At 53.7% G+C, this 20,554-nt stretch overlaps 1 protein-coding gene across 7 annotated transcripts; it reads right to left on the bottom strand.

Moving 5' to 3' along the window:
- Positions 1-285: 285 nt before the first annotated feature.
- On the bottom strand, positions 286-20,534 carry DCLRE1A (DNA cross-link repair 1A). Of its 7 annotated transcripts, none has more exons than XM_073556629.1 (10): positions 20,417-20,534; positions 14,881-15,301; positions 11,991-13,136; positions 11,289-11,422; positions 10,455-10,573; positions 9,216-9,359; positions 8,452-8,597; positions 2,376-2,530; positions 1,732-1,873; positions 286-1,130 (listed from the first exon to the last, which is right to left on the bottom strand). In XM_073556629.1, the coding sequence occupies exons 2-10, from the start codon at positions 15,290-15,292 to the stop codon at positions 970-972; spliced, it is 2,559 nt and encodes an 852-aa protein (XP_073412730.1). In that variant the 5' UTR covers positions 15,293-15,301; positions 20,417-20,534; the 3' UTR covers positions 286-969. The 7 variants fall into 7 exon arrangements, with proteins under 7 accessions (XP_073412730.1, XP_073412727.1, XP_073412728.1 ...); XM_073556626.1 differs by lacking the exon at positions 20,417-20,534 and adding an exon at positions 20,070-20,226; XM_073556627.1 differs by lacking the exon at positions 20,417-20,534 and adding an exon at positions 20,064-20,190 and having other exon boundaries at positions 1,732-1,890.
- Positions 20,535-20,554: the final 20 nt, after the last annotated feature.

Raw genomic sequence — 20,554 nt, 5'->3', positions numbered from 1 at the left:
TGGTGGCTGTATATATCTGTATGTAGCGAGCTCCATCTAGTGGTGACTGTATATATCTGTATGTAGTGTGCTCCCCCCTAGTGGTGACTGTATAAATCTGTATGTAGTGAGCTCCCCCTAGTGGTGACTGTAGTTTCTCACATCTACGTTGAATGCAGAGCTCTGACGTATAAAGATTTTATATCAGCACACAGAAAGATACATTATGACAACACCAATAGAAAACTGAAAAAAAAAAATCTTAAGAAATTTATTTTTTAGTTAAAAAAAAAAAAAACACCTCACAAGAGATTTCTGTTATATATTTTTGCACATTTCCCATTAGATAACATAATTTCATTACATTAACAATTTTGTATGATGGACACAAGACAAAGATGGCGGCAGATCCCACCCTGTGAGATCGTGGTCTGCAAAACTACAACTCCCAGCACGCCCTAGTAGTTTTGCAAAAGGTCCACAAAGACGAAAACAAGAGCACCGTTAAAAATAAGTGCAGCGAGACTCGGCGGCGGAGATACCGCACAGCCGGGGCTCCTCCATACAGTCACAGGTGTGAGCGTGGCCCGGGCTTGTGACTCTGCAGGCCGCTCAGCCTCCGGAGGGCGGTGGTCTTTGGGAGAGGTGGGCAGTGATGCATCCGGTCTCTGTTTCTGCTCTTCCTCCATCACATTCACACAATGACCTCAGTCTCGGCCTGATAAGTGCTAGGACTCCAGCAGACTTCGCTTCTACCTTGGTCAGGATCTCTGCATTTAAATAATGTTCCCATTCACTGACTGCAAGCAGAGATCTTGGTGCGGAAGTGAAGCTGGAAATATGTATAGATTATGACCCTACAGCGGTCCTGTCGCACATCTCTGTAGACCCCTTTAGGTTACGTATAATTAGGAGATCGGGGTCTGTGCGGTCCAGACAGGACGGCGCACAGTCCATTTAGGAGACATCCGGACCCTGCAGAACCGGCTCTCACTTCGTGCTCTCCGAAAGCCATTCAGCAAAATATCTCTCCATGGCCGTGCGGGATTTCCAGCTCCCCACATTGACGGTCGGGATGATTTTCTGCGGTTTTATAAATTGCACAAATCTCTTCATCTCGGAGAAGCTGCTGTGTTCACTGTATGGGATCCCTGCGGGGAAGCAGCAGAGATCACACATAAGACCCATCACAGTCAGTCATGTGCCACAGACACCCCGACTGCGACATCTGACTCGGAGACAATTCTCCCTACATTACATTTCCTTCAAGCAAAAAAGAAAGCACACTGTAGCTTCCTTTTTTGCTTGAATGTATACGAGTTGGTGACTCTAGGTTAAGCACCTGTTCACACTATGCTTATGCTTGGATGTGACGTCAGTTTTTGAAATTTATTTACATTACATTTCCTGACCCTGGATCGGCCTCCGGCCCTGTATTAGCTCACGCACAGACATCAGTCACTATAAGGAGATCAGTCCGGTGTTGGGGGTCACAGACCAGGCGGATCCAGTGATCTGCAGCTCTAATCATCTGCAGGATGAGCTTGTCACCACTAGAGGGAGCGCCCTGCATACATTCACCATGAGCTCCCCCTAGTGGTGGCTCCTGGAAGTCAGAACTGTAGCATTCAGGTCCCTGCCAGGATTTGGACACTGACTGATAAATGCCACTGACACCGCTGCAACAGACGTCATATTGTGCCGTACACACGTAGAAAGGCCGGGATGTTAGCAGCAAGGCCTCATACATACCATACATAGTAATCTTCCCTCGGACCTCCGGTCTGATCTCAGCCACCGAACTGCAGCCATCAGAATACGTCCATCCTGTTGGCTTGAAGGCCAAGACACGGTCGTATTTCCCAGAGAATTTGTTGAGGTGGGCAGCGAGACCCTGCAAGCAAAAAACACCTGAGGAGAAGGTTGATGATGCTCAGGTTGATGCACGATTTTCATGCAGATAGAGCAGACTTTAGTTAAAAGCATCACCTGCTGCTGGACCACACATCCTAAATGCTGAAGTCGCCGGTGTAATAAGCAATGTCAGCACCAGATCAGGGACATTGCAATGTGCAATCAATGATGGCGTCACGTGAGCCGCGGAAGACCGGGAGCCGAGGAGGATTTTACTTTTGTAGTTAAACACAGAGGACTTCAGCATTTGGGAAGGGGTTGTATTAGTAATCAATGATGTACATGTAACATCTCAACTGATGCCACCCCGTGATGCGAGTGTACTAGAAGAGTCTGCAGGGGATGGCAGATGGCACCTGCCCAGACCCCCCCCCCCCCCCAGTAGTGTTGGAGCTGGGGCCACATTCGTTCTTGTGACCACAGTCTTATCTGTACTAAGCCCTAAACACACAAGTCCTGACCAAAGCAGCGCAGAAACTTACCTTGAAGTTTACCTGCATCATAGGAAGGACGTGCAGCGCAGTGCTGTGCCAGTCCGTGGTCACCAGGGCTCGGATCTCCGCCGACTCCAGACACTGCATCGTCTTATACTTGTCTTGGGACATGCAAACCTTACAGCCCAAAACATCAGCAATTGCTGCAAGTAGGAGAGAAAAACCATCAAGAAATAAAAATAGGTATTAGACCTACCGGTAATGATGTTTCCAGGAGTCCATCCTGACAGCACCATGGAGGACGTCCTCCTCCTCCTTACAGGGACAGGAAGCACACGAGAGGTTAAAGGTCACGTCCCACCCCCTCTCCCTCAGTGATTTAACAAGTACCGCAAGGTGGATGATGCTAGTAACAGTTTAATGAAACAATCATATTACAGCATATGACATATCAAAATACAACATAGCATAACATAACAGGGAGGGAAATACCCGTGCTGTCAGGATGGACTCCTGGAAACATCATTACCGGTAGGTCTAATACCTATTTTCCAGGACGTCCACCTGACAGCACCATGGAGAGTACCAAAGCACCTCCTCAGGGTGGGATTACCGCCTGGAGAACTTTTCTCCCGAATGCGGTCTGCTGACCAGCCAACACGTCAAGCTTGTAGTGCTTGCAGAATGTATTCAGATTGGCCCAGGTTGCTGCTCTACGGATTTGGTCAACCGAGGCCCCCGCCCGTTCAGCCCATGAGGCTGATACCGCCCTCGTAGAGTGGGCTTTTATGGACCCTGGCGGGCTAACGCCTTCGGCTTGGTAGGCGTCAGAGATTACTGAGGTAATCCAGCGCGCGATAGATGCCTTAGAGGCTTTCTTCCCCTTATTTTTACCCCCAAAAAGGATGAACAAGTTTGGGTCAATGCGCCAGCTATCGGTGGCTTCTAGATAGTCTAGCACCGCGCGCCTCACATCCAGCGAGAGAAGACGCTGTTCTTTTTTATTACGGGGATTGTCGCAGAACGATGGTAACACTACCTCCTGGTTTAGATTCTTTGAGGAGACTACCTTCAGGTAAATGCCGGGACTAACCTTAGGATTATACTATCCCCTCATATCTGTAGATATGGGTCCTTAGTGGACAGGGCCTGGATCTCCCCTATCCTTTTGGCCGTGGTAATGGCTACTAGGAAGGCCGTTTTACGGGTGAGGGCAGAGATGTTATTTTCTCCCCTAGGGCATAGTGGTCTGTACAGAGGGACCTGAGTACCAGACCCAGATCCCACGGCGGGGTGAGTAGCCTAATCGTGGGGCGCAGGCGCTGCGTGGCCTTTATAAATCTTATTACCCAGGGATGAGCCGCTAGCTGGTAAACGAAGAAGGCGCATAAGGCTGAAATATGGACCTTTAGCGTGCTAGGCTTAAGGCCTTTATTAAAACCTGCCTGCAAAAAACTTAGTATGCTAGGGAGGTCAGGGGTGCCTGCCACGAGATCGGACCTGCCACCCTCCAGACAGAATCTTTTCCATATCTTTCTATAGATTGCGGATGTCACCGGTTTCCTACTGGCCAGTAGGGTGGATATGACCTGGTCCGACAATCCCTTTGTCTTCAGGATGTCCCTCTCAGGATCCAAGCCGATAGATGAAGTCTTGCTGGGTTTGGATGGTAGATCGGGCCCTGGTGGATGATGTCCTTCCACAGGGGTAGCTCGACTGGATTTCCGACTGCCATGGCTCCTAGAAGGGGAAACCAGCTTCTCTTTGGCCAGTATGGAGCGATCAACATCACTCGTGCGTGGTCCTCGCGTATTTCCCTGAGCACTGTCGGTATGAGGGCCAGTGGCGGGAATGCGTAGGAGAGGGATTCTCCCCAGGTCTGACTCAGGGCATCCACACCTTCTGGGTGGTCCATCGGATTCAGGGAATAGAATCTGGGGACTTTCGAATTCTTTCGGCTTGCAAAGAGATCTATACTGGGGGTCCCCCAACGCTGACAGAGATGGTTGAAGATCTCTTCGTTCAGTTCCCATTCTGTCGGGAGGATCCGTTGTCTGCTCAAGTAGTCTGCTACTTCGTTCTGGGAACCCTCTAGGTGTACTGCGGTCACTGATCGGACTGTTCTTTCTGCCCAAGCGAATATTTTTCCCGCTAGGTCCTGTAGTGGTTGATGTCTGGGTCCTCCCTGGTGCTTCAGGAATGCCACTGTCGTCATATTGTCGGATAGTATACGGACATGACGATTCTCTAGTATCGACTGGTTCCGCCGTAGCGCTTCCCAGACCGCGTAGAGTTCTCTGAAATTGGAGGATCTGGTCTTGATGTCTACTGGCCATCTCCCCTGGAAGATTTTCCCTTCTATGTGGGCTCCCCAACCCCACACACTGGCGTCCGTGGTGACTACCACGTATGGAGAGGCTGTCCAAAATACGCCCACCTGAAGGTTTCTGGACCGTGTCCACCACCGAAGGGACTCTCTTACTCGTTCTGGCAGCCTTAGAGGTCTGTCTAGCGACGCCTGACTTCTGTCCCACCTCGCAAGGATCTCTTTCTGCAGTGATCTTGAGTGGAATTGGGCCCATCGGACGCACTGGATGCAGGCCGTCATGAGGCCCAGGACCTCCATTGCCTCTCTTATGGAGCACTGACGTCTCAACAGGTCTCTGGTTCTGGTCTGAATAGTCCTCTGCTTCTGTTCGGGTAGCCAGGATATTCTGTCGGTTGAGTCTAGGAGGACCCGAGAAATATTTTCCTGGTTTCTGGTCTGATGTTCGACTTCTCCCAATTGATCACCCATCCAATGAACTCCATTACCGCAGTTGCTCGGTTTCTGTCGCGAACGAGCGCTTCCCTGGATCTTGCCACCAGTAGGAAGTCGTCTAAATAGGGTATGATCACAATACCCTGATCTCTCAGGTAGGCCACTACTTCTCCCACCAGCTTTGTAAAGATTCTGGGAGGTGAGGCCAACCCGAATGGAAGACACTGGAACTGGAAGTGGCAGGTCCGGGCTGGTAAACTGACCGCAAACCTTAGCAGTCTCTGGGATGAGGGATGGATAGGGACCTGGTAGTAGGCCTTCTTTAGGTCTAGAGTGCACATGACGGCGTCCCGATCTATCAGGAGGGTTGCGGATCGGACCGATACCATCCGGAATCTCTTGTACTTGACCCAGGCATTTAGTGGTTTCAGGTTTATGATGGTACGGGCCTCGCCAGACGGTTTTGTGATCGAGAACAGGGACGAATAGTGCCCTTTCCCTCTTTCTGATGGGGGAACTGGTACTATGACCTTTGATTTTACCATGTCCTGTAGATCCGTCCACATTGCGGAGTCCTCCAGGACGACAGTGGGGGTAATTTATCTTTCGGGGGGAGGTGAATAAAGCTCTATATTGTAGCCCTCCGCGATGGTTCTGAGGACCCACTGATTGTGGGTGACTCGGGACCAGTTTGTTGCGAAGTGGCGAAGTCTCCCCCCAATACCTATGGCGTCATTGCCTCCTCGATCTAGAGGTTGATGTGAATGGAGGACCTCTGTCCCTTCCGGTCTGGCTGAAGGAGCCCTTATAGGAGCCTCTACTGGACCTTGCCCGACCCCTGAACTCGGTCTGCCTCGTAGAAAAGGAGCCTCTCCTAAAGGACTGGGGTCGTCTGGGTTTTCCCTCCGGGAATCCCTTCTTTTTATCAGACACCAGCTCTAGAATGTTATCTAGGGCTGGCCCGAATACCCTCAGGCCCGAGAAGGGGATGGCGCATAGCTTAGTTTTTGAAGCGTTGTCCCCCGACCAGGATCTGAGCCAGACTGCTCTTCGGGCTGCGTTGGAGAGGGAGCTGTTTCTGGCTGCAAATCTTACCGATTCGGCTGACGCATCTGATAGGAATGCCGTAGCCGATTTCATGAGCGGAAGGGATGCTAGGATGTGTGATCTAGGGGTCTTGTTGGTTAGGTGCTCTTCCAACTGCCCCATCCACAAAAACATAGACCTGGCCACCGAGGTGGCTGCTATGTTGGCCCTAATGAGAGCCGCCGACGTCTCCCACGCTCTTTTTAATAAGACGTCTGCCTTCCTATCCATCGGGTCTCGAAGACCTGATGAGTCCTCGAATGGGATAGCCGTCTTTTTGGTAACTTTAGCGACTGGGACATCTATTTTAGGAATTTCCTCCCGTGCCCGGGTTTCCTCAGGATCAAAAAGCCCTGGGCTGGGGGACTGACGCCGTGCGAGGCTGGATGTAGAGGCCCGAACTTCCTCCCTTATCAGCGATCTCATCTCGGCTAGGAGGGATGGCTGTTCCTCGCCTACGGCCCTTGAGGTACAGGGTCCGCATAGGGTCTTGTTATATGCGTCTGGCAGCTTTACCCTGCATACTGGGCATCTGACCGATTTGGAGGTGGCCTTTGCCGGGTCCTTCGCCCCCAAGGGGGATTCTGTCGGGGCTCCCTTCTCCTAATACAGAAGGGGCACCTACTCAGATCTGGGTTGGGGTAATGGGTGGGAGAGGGTGGTCTGCGCTATGCGCACTTACCCCTCCGCCTGCTGGAGCGACCCCTTCCATCCTGGCGCGGTCCGCAGGGAGCTATGGACCTCCGAAGCGTGCTCCCTGGATCTCCAGAAGCGCGCTCTGTGCCTTAGGAGTGCGCGCTGTGGACCCCAGAGGCGAGCGCTGTGTGGCTTCTGTAGCGAGCGCTCTGTGGCTTCAGAAGCGCCGCAAGCGCGCGCGGGATTCAAAGGCCGGCGTCTGACGTCACCGGATGTGACGCGCGGCCTCTCGCGTTAGGCCGCCTCCTCCACTTCCTGCTCTGCGCGCGGCTATGGCGGCCTCCTCCGGCCTGCCGCCGTGGGGAGTCAACCCCCATCCGTCTGCGGCGGACTGCCACTCCGGCCTCTTTGCCTGCTATGGCGGACTGCGGAGGCCTCATTCCTGCCTCCCAGCGCCGCTGCGCCAGTCGTCCGTCGGTGCCCGCCCAGCCAGCCGCCTGCGGGGAGCCGACCATCACCTGCCGTGGCGGTGAGTTTTTGGAGCCGAGAGCCTCCCATAGGGAGGAACGGCTCCCTCCAGGAGCGTCGTCCTGCTCCTGGCCTTTGGGGCAGAGGGACTCCCCACTGGAGAGTTTCGGCCCCGGGACCTCTTGACAGGGGAAGGCTTGGACTAGCCGTACGATCCCCTGAGCCCCTCCGGTAAGCTTCTCGTGTGTCCCTCCATGCAGGGACAGGAAAAACACTGAGGGAGAGGGGGTGGGACGTGACCTTTAACCTCTCGTGTGCTTCCTGTCCCTGTAAGGAGGAGGAGGACGTCCTCCATGGTGCTGTCAGGTGGACGTCCTGGAAATCTATAGATTTGTGATGATTGGGGACCCCATGTCCCAGAAGACAGACTGGGGCTGCGGTGCACATGGACCCCCGCTCCGTCCACATGCTGCTTGTCGGAGCCGTATTCTCGGAACTGGAGAAAGTCTCATTGAATCCAACACATTATCTTCAGAAATAGAGCAAAACTTACTGACTTGATACAAGCACTTTACACATGCAGGAAAAGGAGACAAGAAGCCCCCAAAATAATGGGGAAAGACGTATTGAGGACGACACAGAAAACTTATTAACTTTCCAAAATTAGGACGATGGAATGAAAACTTACTATAAAATTTATACCTGAAAATGGTGCAAATCATAATGAAATATATCCAGGCATGTGACCAACTGATCGGGATGGAAGCAGAAAAAGCCATTGTTCACTGATGTCTGCCACTCGCTGCCTGCAAGAAGCCGTATAACACAGGCGGTTTGAGGCCAGAGGCCGGCTGAGAGCGATTGTCCTGGCGCTTCAGCCTCGATGATGTATACCCGTATCACGTGCCCTGCGGACGGACTGCGCTCTCAGAGCTGTAATCTAACACTGCTAGGGTGACGATCGCCCCCAGTTCTCAAAGCAGCAGAGCTTTTCTTTAATAAAGACTGCAAGGATGGAAAAAACCGCAGACATCTCCTGACAGCCCAACTAAGTGCACCCAGCGAGAATGGAGAAGACCCTGAAATCCACTGCAGCAGCTCCGTACATAGTCACCAAGTAACATGCAAGACAGAAGGGGAAAAAAAAAACAAAAAAAAAAAACATATATTTACCCAAAAACACCTTCTCCTTTCCAATAGAATACGTTCCGCAGACCACCAGAGTCCGAGGATGTAACGTCACCATCTCAAAGGCAGTGTTCACTGCAAACTGAACCGTCTCCTGCTGCGGAGGGAAGGTGTACTCCGGGCTACAGTACCTGCGAGAGGGAGGACGGGACAAAGTAAGGAGAATAGCCAAGAAAACGCATGCAGCCCTAGAGAATAATGCAGGGCAAGTGATGCATGTGCACAGTGACTGCACCAGCAGAATAGTGAGTGCAGCTCTGGGGTATAATACAGGATGTAACTCAGGATCAGTAATGTAATGTATGTACACAGTGACTGCACCAGCAGAATAGTGAGTGCAGCTCTGGGGTATAATACAGGATGTAACTCAGGATCAGTAATGTATGTACACAGTGACTGCACCAGCAGAATAGTGAGTGCAGCTCTGGGGTATAATACAGGATGTAACTCAGGATCAGTAATGTATGTACACAATGACTGCACCAGCAGAATAGTGAGTGCAGCTCTGGGGTATAATACAGGATGTAACTCAGGATCAGTAATGTATGTACACAATGACTGCACCAGCAGAATAGTGAGTGCAGCTCTGGGGTATAATACAGGATGTAACTCAGGATCAGTAATGTAATGTATGTACACAGTGACTGCACCAGCAGAATAGTGAGTACAGCTCTGGAGTATAAGTTAATTCTACATATACACATCTGGCTCATTGTGTCCTCCTTTTATACAGACATATGTGGTCTTACGTGGTGTCCAGGTACAAGGTGTGGATCTTCCTCCCAAGCAGTGCTGGATACCTTTCCATTGAGGTTTCTGCACGGAAGTCTCCTGTATGTAATACTGTGGTTCCATTAGGAAGAATAAAAAGCAGCAGAACGGCCCCCGGGCAGCTAAAATGTGATAGAAGGAAGAGACATGAGAAGGATTATTTACGATGGAGGGGGATCAGCGGTACCTGGACACAGTCCTCCCCGTCTATGTGCACGCTTTGCTCTCCATCAGATGAAGATACAGTAACATCAGAGCTCCACAACCAGGAGCCCATGTTGAAATGATGAGGAGACTTCTCACAGCTGAGGATTTGCTTCGGTCCACACAAATCACCTGAAGAGAATAAACCTTTCCTGTCCTATTTGTTACAACACATCAGTGCAGGTAATATTTATCAGCATCACGGAGCATTACGTAGACTAGATGCAATTGTAACAAGCCCTCAGCTATGAGAACTATCAGGTCACTGATAAATACAAAGAGAATGCTTCTTATCCACCGATTAGAATAGACGATGAGACTGGTGAGGATCTGTGCCCAGCAAGTCTATAAGAAAGGGTCAAACCTTTTCATTACTTGCAGATGTTTAAGCCATTATATTTATTCTCGTTTTTTGTGATACATGGAGCTGCTGTAACAAGCCGCACTGCGTGTACACGGCCATCGGGAAGGCAGACCACGTGGTTTATTACTCACAGCTTAAAGGGACTGTATGGTGTAAAACGACAAGTCTGCAGTCAGTCTGTGTAACTGCAGACTTGTGACTCTCACATAGAACGGGCTGTGAGGATTCTCCAGTGCTGGGAAAGGCAGTCACGTGACAGCAGGTATGATATACATACTCCAGGCCAAAATCTAATTAGATTGTTTTGGTTCGCTAAATGCAAATGTATTGCATATGGCTGGAAACAGTCGGATTCCGGCCGGCAGTATGCATATCGCATACATACACTCCTGTGACTGCCTCTCCCCATCAGAGAATCTTCACACTGCAGAGCTGTGAGGATTCACAAGTCTGCAGTCACTTTCACGCTATGTGACTGCAGACTTGTCACTTCAGACCAGACAACCTCTTAAGTTATAAGTCGTCAGCAGGAAGAGCAGACATGTTTTACCATTTTCTCTGTGATCTTACAACCAGGTTAAAGCAGAAAACAGTAAATGATTAGTGGTTTCTCAGCGTCAATGCTGCACCATTCACGGAGGATACGTACTGGTTGGCGTCCAGCAGCACCACTTTGATGCCATTCACGAGGCACTCCGTGTACATGGGTAAGCAGGTGATAAATTCCTTCTCTACTCGCAGTTTAGTCTGCACCAGGTTCCCCGTGATCTGGAAAAGATGAAAGCAATGACAGATGGCACATCGATATCCTGCAGACATGTATACAGCTGAGCACAGGTTACACCTGTCCCCGAAGAGGCTGGAAGCAACCGGACACAGAGAGTAGAGCAGCTATGACAGGTTACAACAGCTGTGCCGTCATGTGGTTACTGCAGCCAGCGCCTTCATGCACGGACAGTGTGCAAATCCCTTCACACGAGACGTGATAGTTGGGGCCGCACGCCTCACACTCGACCAGCACAATCAGCAGGATGGAGTCAGCTGCATATTGTAACAGCCAAAGACTAGAAAAGCCCAGAGCCAGTGAGGAACACAACACAACTGTACGGTCAGAGCGCAATGTGAACAGAGGTCTGCAACTTAAAGACGTCTGCTCCGATACATAGTAGCAAGCACTGCAGCTGTGTTAGCACTGGCCAGGACAGGTTTTCAGTCTTTGGATACTCATGTTGGCAGCAAGCAGAGATCTTGAGAATACCAAGAAATTGAAAAATAAACCTATAAGGAAGCTGGAGATTTGCTTAAATGGAATTATCTGGCATTTACGTGCCGGCCACAGAAAACATGTTCACTAGAGGCAGTCGAGCAGGTGAAGACCCATTACCACAGAAGTGAATGGGACTCACTGACTCAGGGCAGCCGAGGTCGCACCTTCTGCATAAAGACCAGATATTTCTGAGGAGCAGAGACAAGCAGCCCGTACCTTACTGCAATAAATAGGGAAGCGGAATTTCTTTGTGAGGCCACCATAGTGATCGGAGTGAAAGTGGGTAAGGAAATACGCAGAGCAGCCGTCTATTTCCCCGTACTGGAAAGCGTCCACGGCAAAACCAGTGCCTAAGAGAAGATAAGAAAAGAAAAAAAAAAAAAAAAAAAATCAAAGACAAGCGAGAATCAGCTGTGAACATGGCGGATACAGCATCAGCCTGGAGGGCACAGGAGCCCCTAACAAGGTGGCCAGAAAACCTGCGTCTGCCATTTTGGTAAAGACATCTGACACCATCTCCTCAGACAAGCACAACCCGACTGTCTCACAGTAAGCCCCTCAGTGTGAGCCCCCGGGGACAGCGTGAGGCATGATCATTGCACTGTGCGATTAGTCACGCCTCATGGCGGACCTCCGAGATTGGTCAGGTTGTTTGATGACCACACAGTAACAAAGCGGCACAAGGCAAAGAAATGGACAGATAGGCTTCACTGACCAGCTATTCCACCATTCTTACTGCTCGGCCCCATTCACACGCTGCAGGGAATATAATGCAGGATTTTCCATATTTACACCCTTGGGATGAAGCACAGATATGAGAAAAGCACAGAAGCCTCAACAAAATTATTTCTAGGACTCACACATGAAGACCAGCACTGAGGTAAGAGGACAGGGCACGTAACCAGCGTGAACACTCACCCGGGATTTTCTTGTAGAATGGACATTGCTTCCTTCCCCTTCCCCCCTGCTCCGTGGTGGAGTTTTGCCGGAACCTCTTTCCACCTTTCTTTTCGGTTTCGGTTGTTGACAATACTGGGATCTCATTGACGTTCCCCACCACTCCGCAAGAGTCGCTGAGAGAACTCGTCGCCTTTCTCTTCCGCGGCGGTTTCTCGTTCTGCGAGGCGACTGCGTTCAGGCTCTGCACTTTTAGAGGCACCTTCACCTCGGCCGCTGCTTTCACCACTTTGGGTTTCAAACCAAAGAAAACCCCAATGTCCATCTGCTTCTTGGCTTTGGACGAGGGCACGGACGTCATGGCTTGAGACCCCTGGGTGAATCTTTCCTGTAATTCTGACGTCGGAGGCTCAGCTTCTATTGTGTGCTGAGGGATCGGTGCACAAGGCTGAAACTTTACTCCAGCGGCTGCGACTTTCTCTGTCTTAATGAGATCTATGAGGAGCTGATCATTAGAGCTGAGGTCGGCCGCACCCGCTGGACACAGCTGCTCCGGAGGCCATTCACTGACACCTGACACAGGTGTGCTGCACTGAGACCAATAATCCTCACCAGAATGAGTCCTCACAGAGGAGCTGCCCCCATTATCATGGCGAGGGGGCCGATAACTAGTATTGCACTGTGGGGGGATTTCTACTGCTTTACTGTTGTTCATAGGCGATGTGATGGGAAGGGGCGTCCTTCCTGAGGTTGGCACGTCACCCTCATCGTCACTGAAGAGCTCCTGATCACTGACGAGTGGGGAGTAGGAAATGGCGCTATCACATAGATCGGGGTCTACGTCGGCAGTGATTAGGTTGGAGGTTTCCTGAGAGGCTTTGGATGGTGAGGAGAGCCACATATCCAGGGAAGTTCTCCTCGTCGACTCCTGGGAGCTGGAGGGAGACTGGGACTTGGGCGAGTTCAGCTTTGTCATCTCCTTAGAGATTGAGGGAATGAAACCACTGGAAACACTTGATTTATCGACTCCAGGTAGTGTCAGATCGGGGGTGCAGGGAGGCGAGATTGAAAGCTGATCCACAGCACGCCTCTGTGCCAGCAGGAAATGGGAATATCGCTTGTAGTGAGAAGGAAACGAGGACGAGCAGCAAAAACCATCAGGGCATTCTGCAAAGAGAACAGAAAGACCACCCATGAGAAGGGATCGGAGCCTTGTATCCCCCCCTGTCCTCCTTTACCAACCCCCACTGCTAATGTGGCAAGTGTTACGGCTGAGATGGCTCATAGCTACCCAGGAATTCGCTGCCCTGAGGACCGAATACGAGTGCGGCTCTTTTCCCAGAAAAGAGAGCAGTCCAGTCTCAGAACTCAATAATGACGCCGTCCCCCCACTGCAGTACCCAATATGGGGTCTCTCATCAATACGTACCAGGCCCTGTAATGAAGGGGCCCCTTTATTCTGTTGATTGCTGCGGGTCCTAGGGAAAGTTCATAACTCCACAGATCACACATTAATGACCTATCTTATACCCCAACAGCCCCCTTTAACCTTTTCCCAACCGGATAAGACCCCCTACTTCTTCCAAGAGCCATAATTTTTTTTAGGTTTCCACCTACAAAAACATATGGGGGTTTGTTGGTTTTTTTGCAGGACAAGATATAGCTTTGAATGTCCTCACTCATATTACAATGAAACTTACTAAAAAATGGGGGAAAAATCCAAGTGGCAGCAAAATGGTGAAGAAAAACATGTAAATCCACTCGGCGTTGTTTTTTAGGTTCACGGCATTCATTGTGTGGTAAAAATTAACTCATAACCTGATTCTCCGGGTCGAAGCGATCACAGCGACACCAAACTTGTATAGTTTCTTTTACTATTCTAATAGTTTCAAAAGACAAAAGTGATTTGCGTCGTCATTTTCTGAGACCCGATGGTTGATGCCTTGTTTTTGCACTATTAGTATTTATTTTTATAGCACCATTGACTCCATGGTGCTGTACATCCGAAGAGCTGATGTTTTTATTGATACTGTTTTGGCATCACTTTAATCTGTTTTTATTCTTTTTTTTTTTTTTGCAAAAGTGAAATGACCAAAAACTCCAATTCTAGAATTTATCTTTTCTTTATGGCGTCATAATCTAGATTATTACCTTTATATTTCTTGGACATGGTAATATTAAGTTTGCTGTTTTTTAATTTATATGTTTTTTAAACTGGGAATAAGTGTGGGGCAGGGGGATGATGATTCGATATTTTATTTTTTTGCAGCTTTATTAGCTTTCACTCTTTACTTTTTTAGTCCTCCAAGGGACCTGAACCTGCAGCATCTAAATGGTTAAACAGCAGTGATTGGAGCTCGCTCCGTCCGCTGCCATTGGTAAAGTGCTGCTATATGACACATCTGGAAGCCACCATGTATGGAGCGGGCTTAGTTCCTCCGTATCTGCACCTGGTATAGGACATATATTTGCGTCCCACATCATGAAGGGGTTAAGGTCCCGCTTACACACTGCCATGAGACTTCAAGGCCCCCCACGAGCAGAGCGCAGTATTCTGCCTCAACCAGTGGGATATGTCAAATTCCTCATAGATGCCACCAGTGATTCGCTCGGGTGAATGCACCCGTCATGTATTTCCTGCGGGGACACGTGTAGAAATTCTGTGTAAATCTTGTGTCAAATTCATTGAAATTTTCACTTTGTACAATACAAAACGTGAAATTTGAGGGAAACCTGTGACCAAAGTGGAAAATGCTCGTGTGACCCCTCCGGGCTTTGCTGCTGGTTAACCCTGTGCACGCAGACTGACATGGGTTTTGGTGCTTATCCACACATTGCAGTAACGCGATGTTTTTGGCCGCCTGGGTGATCATCCCCTTAAGATTAGAACGGTAAAAGGCGTCTCCTGTACCTGTCTGTGCGGTGGACGGAGCGTCCAAGCATTCGCTGACGTGCCATCGCGGCGTCTGTACCAGTAATATGGAGAACGGCATCTGGCAGCTGGGACAATGGCTGCTGTGTCTGTTTTGAGGGGTCTCTGGCGTCGGAGTCTCCACAGTTTCAGCTTTTTTTCTTTTGGGTGTAGACGGTGCGTCCTCCTCAGAGCCCGGCCCCTGCACGGCCAGCTCCGGGGCAGGCTGTGTTGAGGGGACGGTCTGGGTGTTCCTTGTTTTCTTTGGGGCATTTCTCCTCTTGTTACCCCGTCTTTTAGACTGAGACCCCGACCTTCTCGCCTGTTCCTGACATTCTGCTTTGTCCACGACTCGATCTTTTTGCTTCTGGAGAGATTTATAATCCCAAATATCATCTTCATTGTCGGACATTGCTAAATGCTGAGAAAACGAGAAGGAAAATGTTCAGGATGAGAAAATGGCGGCACACCCAGAGGATGAAAACCCATAAAGGCTGAGCAGAGGGTTTGTTACAATGTATCAGGCCCAACGCTGTGAGGTAAACAGAGGAAATTGCCCTCTGAAACTGATAGTTTGCTGCAATGTATCAGCACCGGTGAGAAACAACTGTAACAAACCGTCAGCTGTAAATAGTATTTGGTCAGGGAATGTTCCAAGATCTATGAGTTCTCCACAAATTAATGGAAAAATTATTATTCTTTCTCGCACACACTGACTAACATTGGGAAGTCTCGGCCGATCTGAGGCTCATAGAATAACAAAGGTCAGAGCAATGTAACGTTTTCATACAGAGGAGAATGAAGATTATCTGTCTGGCTCCTCCTCCCGGGACCACACAGCCCGGCAGGGTCACTCCCCACAGTCACGCAGGGTCTCTGCCCACAGCCCGGCAGAGTCACTCCCCACAGTCACGCAGGGTCACTCCCCACAGCCACACAGGGTCACTCCCCACAGCCACGCAGGGTCACTCCCCACAGCCACGCAGGGTCACTCCCCACAGCCACGCAGGGTCACTCCCCACAGCCACGCAGGGTCACTCCCCACAGCCACGCAGGGTCTCTCCCCACAGCCCGGCAGGGTCTCTCCCCACAGCCCGGCAGGGTCTCTCCCCACAGTCACGCAGGGTCTCTCCCCACAGCCCGGCAGAGTCACTCCCCACAGTCACGCAGGGTCACTCCCCACAGCCACGCAGGGTCACTCCCCACAGCCACGCAGGGTCACTCCCCACAGCCACGCAGGGTCACTCCCCACAGCCACGCAGGGTCACTCCCCACAGCCCGGCAGGGTCACTCCCCACAGCCCGGCAGGGTCTCTCCCCACAGCCCGGCAGGGTCACTCCCCACAGCCCCGCAAGGTCTCTCCCCACAGTCACGCAGGGTCACTCCCCACAGCCCGGCAGGGTCACTCCCCACAGTCCGGCAGGGTCACTCCCCACAGCCCGGCAGGGTCACTCCCCACAGCCCGGCAGGGTCACTCCCCACAGCCCGGCAGGGTCACTCCCCACAGCCCGGCAGGGTCTCTCCCCACAGCCCGGCAGGGTCTCTCCCCACAGTCACGCAGGGTCACTCCCCACAGCCCGGCAGGGTCACTCCCCACAGCCCGGCAGGGTCACTCCCCACAGCCCGGCAGGGTCACTCCCCACAGCCCGGCAGGGTCACTCCCCACAGCCCGGCAGGGTCACTCCCCACAGCCCGGCAGGGTCACTCCCCACAGCCCGGCAGGGTCACTCCCCACAGCCCGGCAGGGTCATTCCCCACAGCCCGGCAGGGTCACTCCCCACAGCCCGGCAGGGTCACTCCCCACAGCCCGGCAGGGTCACTCCCCACAGCCCGGCAGGGTCACTCCCCACAGCCCGGCAGGGTCACTCCCCACAGCCCGGCAGGGTCTCTCCCCACAGCCCGGCAGGGTCACTCCCCACAGTCACGCAGGGTCTCTCCCCACAGCCCGGCAGGGTCACTCCCCACAGCCCGGCAGGGTCACTCCCCACAGCCCGGCAGGGTCACTCCCCACAGCCCGGCAGGGTCACTCCCCACAGCCCCGCAAGGTCTCTCCCCACAGTCACGCAGGGTCTCTGCCCACAGTCACGCAGGGTCACTCCCCACAGCCCCGCAAGGTCTCTCCCCACAGTCACGCAGGGTCTCTGCCCACAGCCCGGCAGAGTCACTCCCCACAGTCACGCAGGGTCTCTGCCCACAGCCCGGCAGAGTCACTCCCCACAGTCACGCAGGGTCTCTGCCCACAGCCCGGCAGAGTCACTCCCCACAGTCCCGCAAGGTCTCTCCCCACAGCCCGGCAGGGTCACTCCCCACAGCCCGGCAGGGTCACTCCCCACAGCCCGGCAGGGTCACTCCCCACAGCCCGGCAGGGTCACTCCCCACAGCCAGGCAGGGTCACTCCCCACAGCCAGGCAGGGTCACTCCCCACAGCCCGGCAGGGTCACTCCCCACAGCCCCGCAGGGTCTCTCCCCACAGCCCCGCAGGGTCTCTCCCCACAGCCCCGCAGGGTCTCTCCCCACAGCCCCGCAGGGTCTCTCCCCACAGCCCCGCAGGGTCTCTCCCCACAGTCACGCAGGGTCACTCCCCACAGCCCGGCAGGGTCACTCCCCACAGCCCGGCAGGGTCTCTCCCCACAGCCCGGCAGGGTCACTCCCCACAGTCACGCAGGGTCTCTCCCCACAGCCCGGCAGGGTCACTCCCCACAGCCCGGCAGGGTCACTCCCTACAGCCCGGCAGGGTCACTCCCCACAGCCCCGCAAGGTCTCTCCCCACAGTCACGCAGGGTCTCTGCCCACAGTCACGCAGGGTCACTCCCCACAGCCCCGCAAGGTCTCTCCCCACAGTCACGCAGGGTCTCTGCCCACAGCCCGGCAGAGTCACTCCCCACAGTCACGCAGGGTCTCTGCCCACAGCCCGGCAGAGTCACTCCCCACAGTCACGCAGGGTCTCTGCCCACAGCCCGGCAGAGTCACTCCCCACAGTCACGCAGGGTCTCTGCCCACAGCCCGGCAGAGTCACTCCCCACAGTCACGCAGGGTCACTCCCCACAGCCCGGCAGGGTCACTCCCCACAGCCCCGCAAGGTCTCTCCCCACAGCCCGGCAGGGTCACTCCCCACAGCCCGGCAGGGTCACTCCCCACAGCCCGGCAGGGTCACTCCCCACAGCCAGGCAGGGTCACTCCCCACAGCCAGGCAGGGTCACTCCCCACAGCCAGGCAGGGTCACTCCCCACAGCCCCGCAGGGTCTCTCCCCACAGCCCCGCAGGGTCTCTCCCCACAGCCCCGCAGGGTCTCTCCCCACAGCCCCGCAGGGTCTCTCCCCACAGCCCCGCAGGGTCACTCCCCACAGCCCCGCAGGGTCTCTGCCCACAGTCACGCAGGGTCACTCCCCACAGCCCCGCAAGGTCTCTCCCCACAGTCACGCAGGGTCTCTGCCCACAGCCCGGCAGAGTCACTCCCCACAGTCACGCAGGGTCTCTGCCCACAGCCCGGCAGAGTCACTCCCCACAGTCACGCAGGGTCACTCCCCACATCCCGGCAGGGTCACTCGCCACAGTCACGCAGGGTCACTCCCCACAGCCCCGCAAGGTCTCTCCCCACAGTCACGCAGGGTCTCTGCCCACAGCCCGGCAGAGTCACTCCCCACAGTCACGCAGGGTCACTCCCCACAGTCACGCAGGGTCACTCCCCACAGCCCGGCAGGGTCACTCCCCACAGTCACGCAGGGTCACTCCCCACAGCCCGGCAGGGACACTCCCCACAGTCACGCAGAGTCACTCCCCACAGTCACGCAGGGTCACTCCCCACAGCCCGGCAGGGTCACTCCCCACAGCCCGGCAGGGTCACTCCCCACAGCCCGGCAGGGTCACTCCCCACAGCCCGGCAGGGTCACTCCCCACAGCCCGGCAGGGTCACTCCCCACAGCCCCGCAAGGTCTCTCCCCACAGTCACGCAGGGTCTCTGCCCACAGTCACGCAGGGTCACTCCCCACAGCCCCGCAAGGTCTCTCCCCACAGTCACGCAGGGTCTCTGCCCACAGCCCGGCAGAGTCACTCCCCACAGTCACGCAGGGTCTCTGCCCACAGCCCGGCAGAGTCACTCCCCACAGTCACGCAGGGTCACTCCCCACAGTCCGGCAGAGTCACTCCCCACAGCCCGGCAGAGTCACTCCCCACAGCCCCGCAAGGTCTCTCCCCACAGTCACGCAGGGTCTCTCCCCACAGTCACGCAGGGTCTCTCCCCACAGTCACGCAGGGTCACTCCCCACAGTCACGCAGGGTCACTCCCCACAGTCACGCAGGGTCACTCCCCACAGTCACGCAGGGTCACTCCCCACAGCCCCGCAAGGTCTCTCCCCACAGTCACACAGGGTCTCTGCCCACAGGCCGGCAGTCACTCCCCACAGTCACGCAGGGTCTCTGCCCACAGCCCGGCAGAGTCACTCCCCACAGTCACGCAGGGTCACTCCCCACAGCCCGGCAGGGTCACTCCCCACAGTCACGCAGGGTCACTCCCCACAGTCACGCAGGGTCACTCCCCACAGTCACGCAGGGTCACTCCCCACAGTCACGCAGGGTCACTCCCCACAGTCACGCAGGGTCACTCCCCACAGCCCGGCAGGGTCACTCCCCACAGCCCCGCAAGGTCTCTCCCCACAGTCACGCAGGGTCTCTGCCCACAGTCACGCAGGGTCACTCCCCACAGTCATGCAGGGTCTCTGCCCACAGCCCGGCAGAGTCACTCCCCACAGTCACGCAGGGTCTCTGCCCACAGCCCGGCAGAGTCACTCCCCACAGTCACGCAGGGTCACTCCCCACAGTCACGCAGGGTCACTCCCCACAGCCCGGCAGGGTCACTCCCCACAGTCACGCAGGGTCTCTCCCCACAGCCAGGCAGGGTCACTCCCCACAGTCACGCAGGGTCACTCCCCACAGTCACGCAGGGTCACTCCCCACAGTCACGCAGGGTCACTCCCCACAGTCACGCAGGGTCACTCCCCACAGTCACGCAGGATCACTCCCCAGAGTCACGCAGGGTCACTCCCCACAGTCACGCAGGGTCTCTCCCCACAGCCAGGCAGGGTCACTCCCCACAGTCACGCAGGGTCACTCCCCACAGTCACGCAGGGTCACTCCCCAAAGCCCGGCAGGGTCACTCTCCACAGTCCCTCAGGGTCGCTCCCCACCATTACCCGCCGCTGCTCCGTGCTCTCCGCGCTCTTTTCCCGGCCTCCCCGCCTCTGCCAGCACATCCGCGGCAGCACTTTCCTTTGATTTCCACACATATCGGGAATAATAATCTTCTCTTTCTCCTTTGAATGAAATCTAAGTTTTTCTCGATGTAACAAATTATCGTTTATTTATTTTATCACTGATTTTTTCCTTTTTTATAATTTTACAATATTTTGACTGTGTCGAATCGATACAAACGGAATAGAAAAGAAGTCCTGCAAAATAAATCTATTAATGTCGTCCGCACATTCGCCACAGTAGTAAAAATACAAACAGTTTTTAGCTAGATAAATATTGATAATAAAACCTGTATTCACTGAGAAGTATTGATCCGGAATATATGCGCCTGATCTCCAAAAATTGTAAAGGGTTACACTGAAAGTGGACGGGCGAATAGGCGGATGGGAAATTGACGTCATGAATGCAGCTGCTGTTGCCTGGTAAC

This window comes from Dendrobates tinctorius, unplaced genomic scaffold (assembly GCF_039654945.1).
Source record: "Dendrobates tinctorius isolate UK_male_01 unplaced genomic scaffold, ASM3965494v1 ptg000236l, whole genome shotgun sequence".
NCBI lineage: Eukaryota > Metazoa > Chordata > Amphibia > Anura > Dendrobatidae > Dendrobates > Dendrobates tinctorius.
Note: the sequence above shows the minus strand (reverse complement) of the source record. Positions and strands in the feature narration are given on the sequence as shown.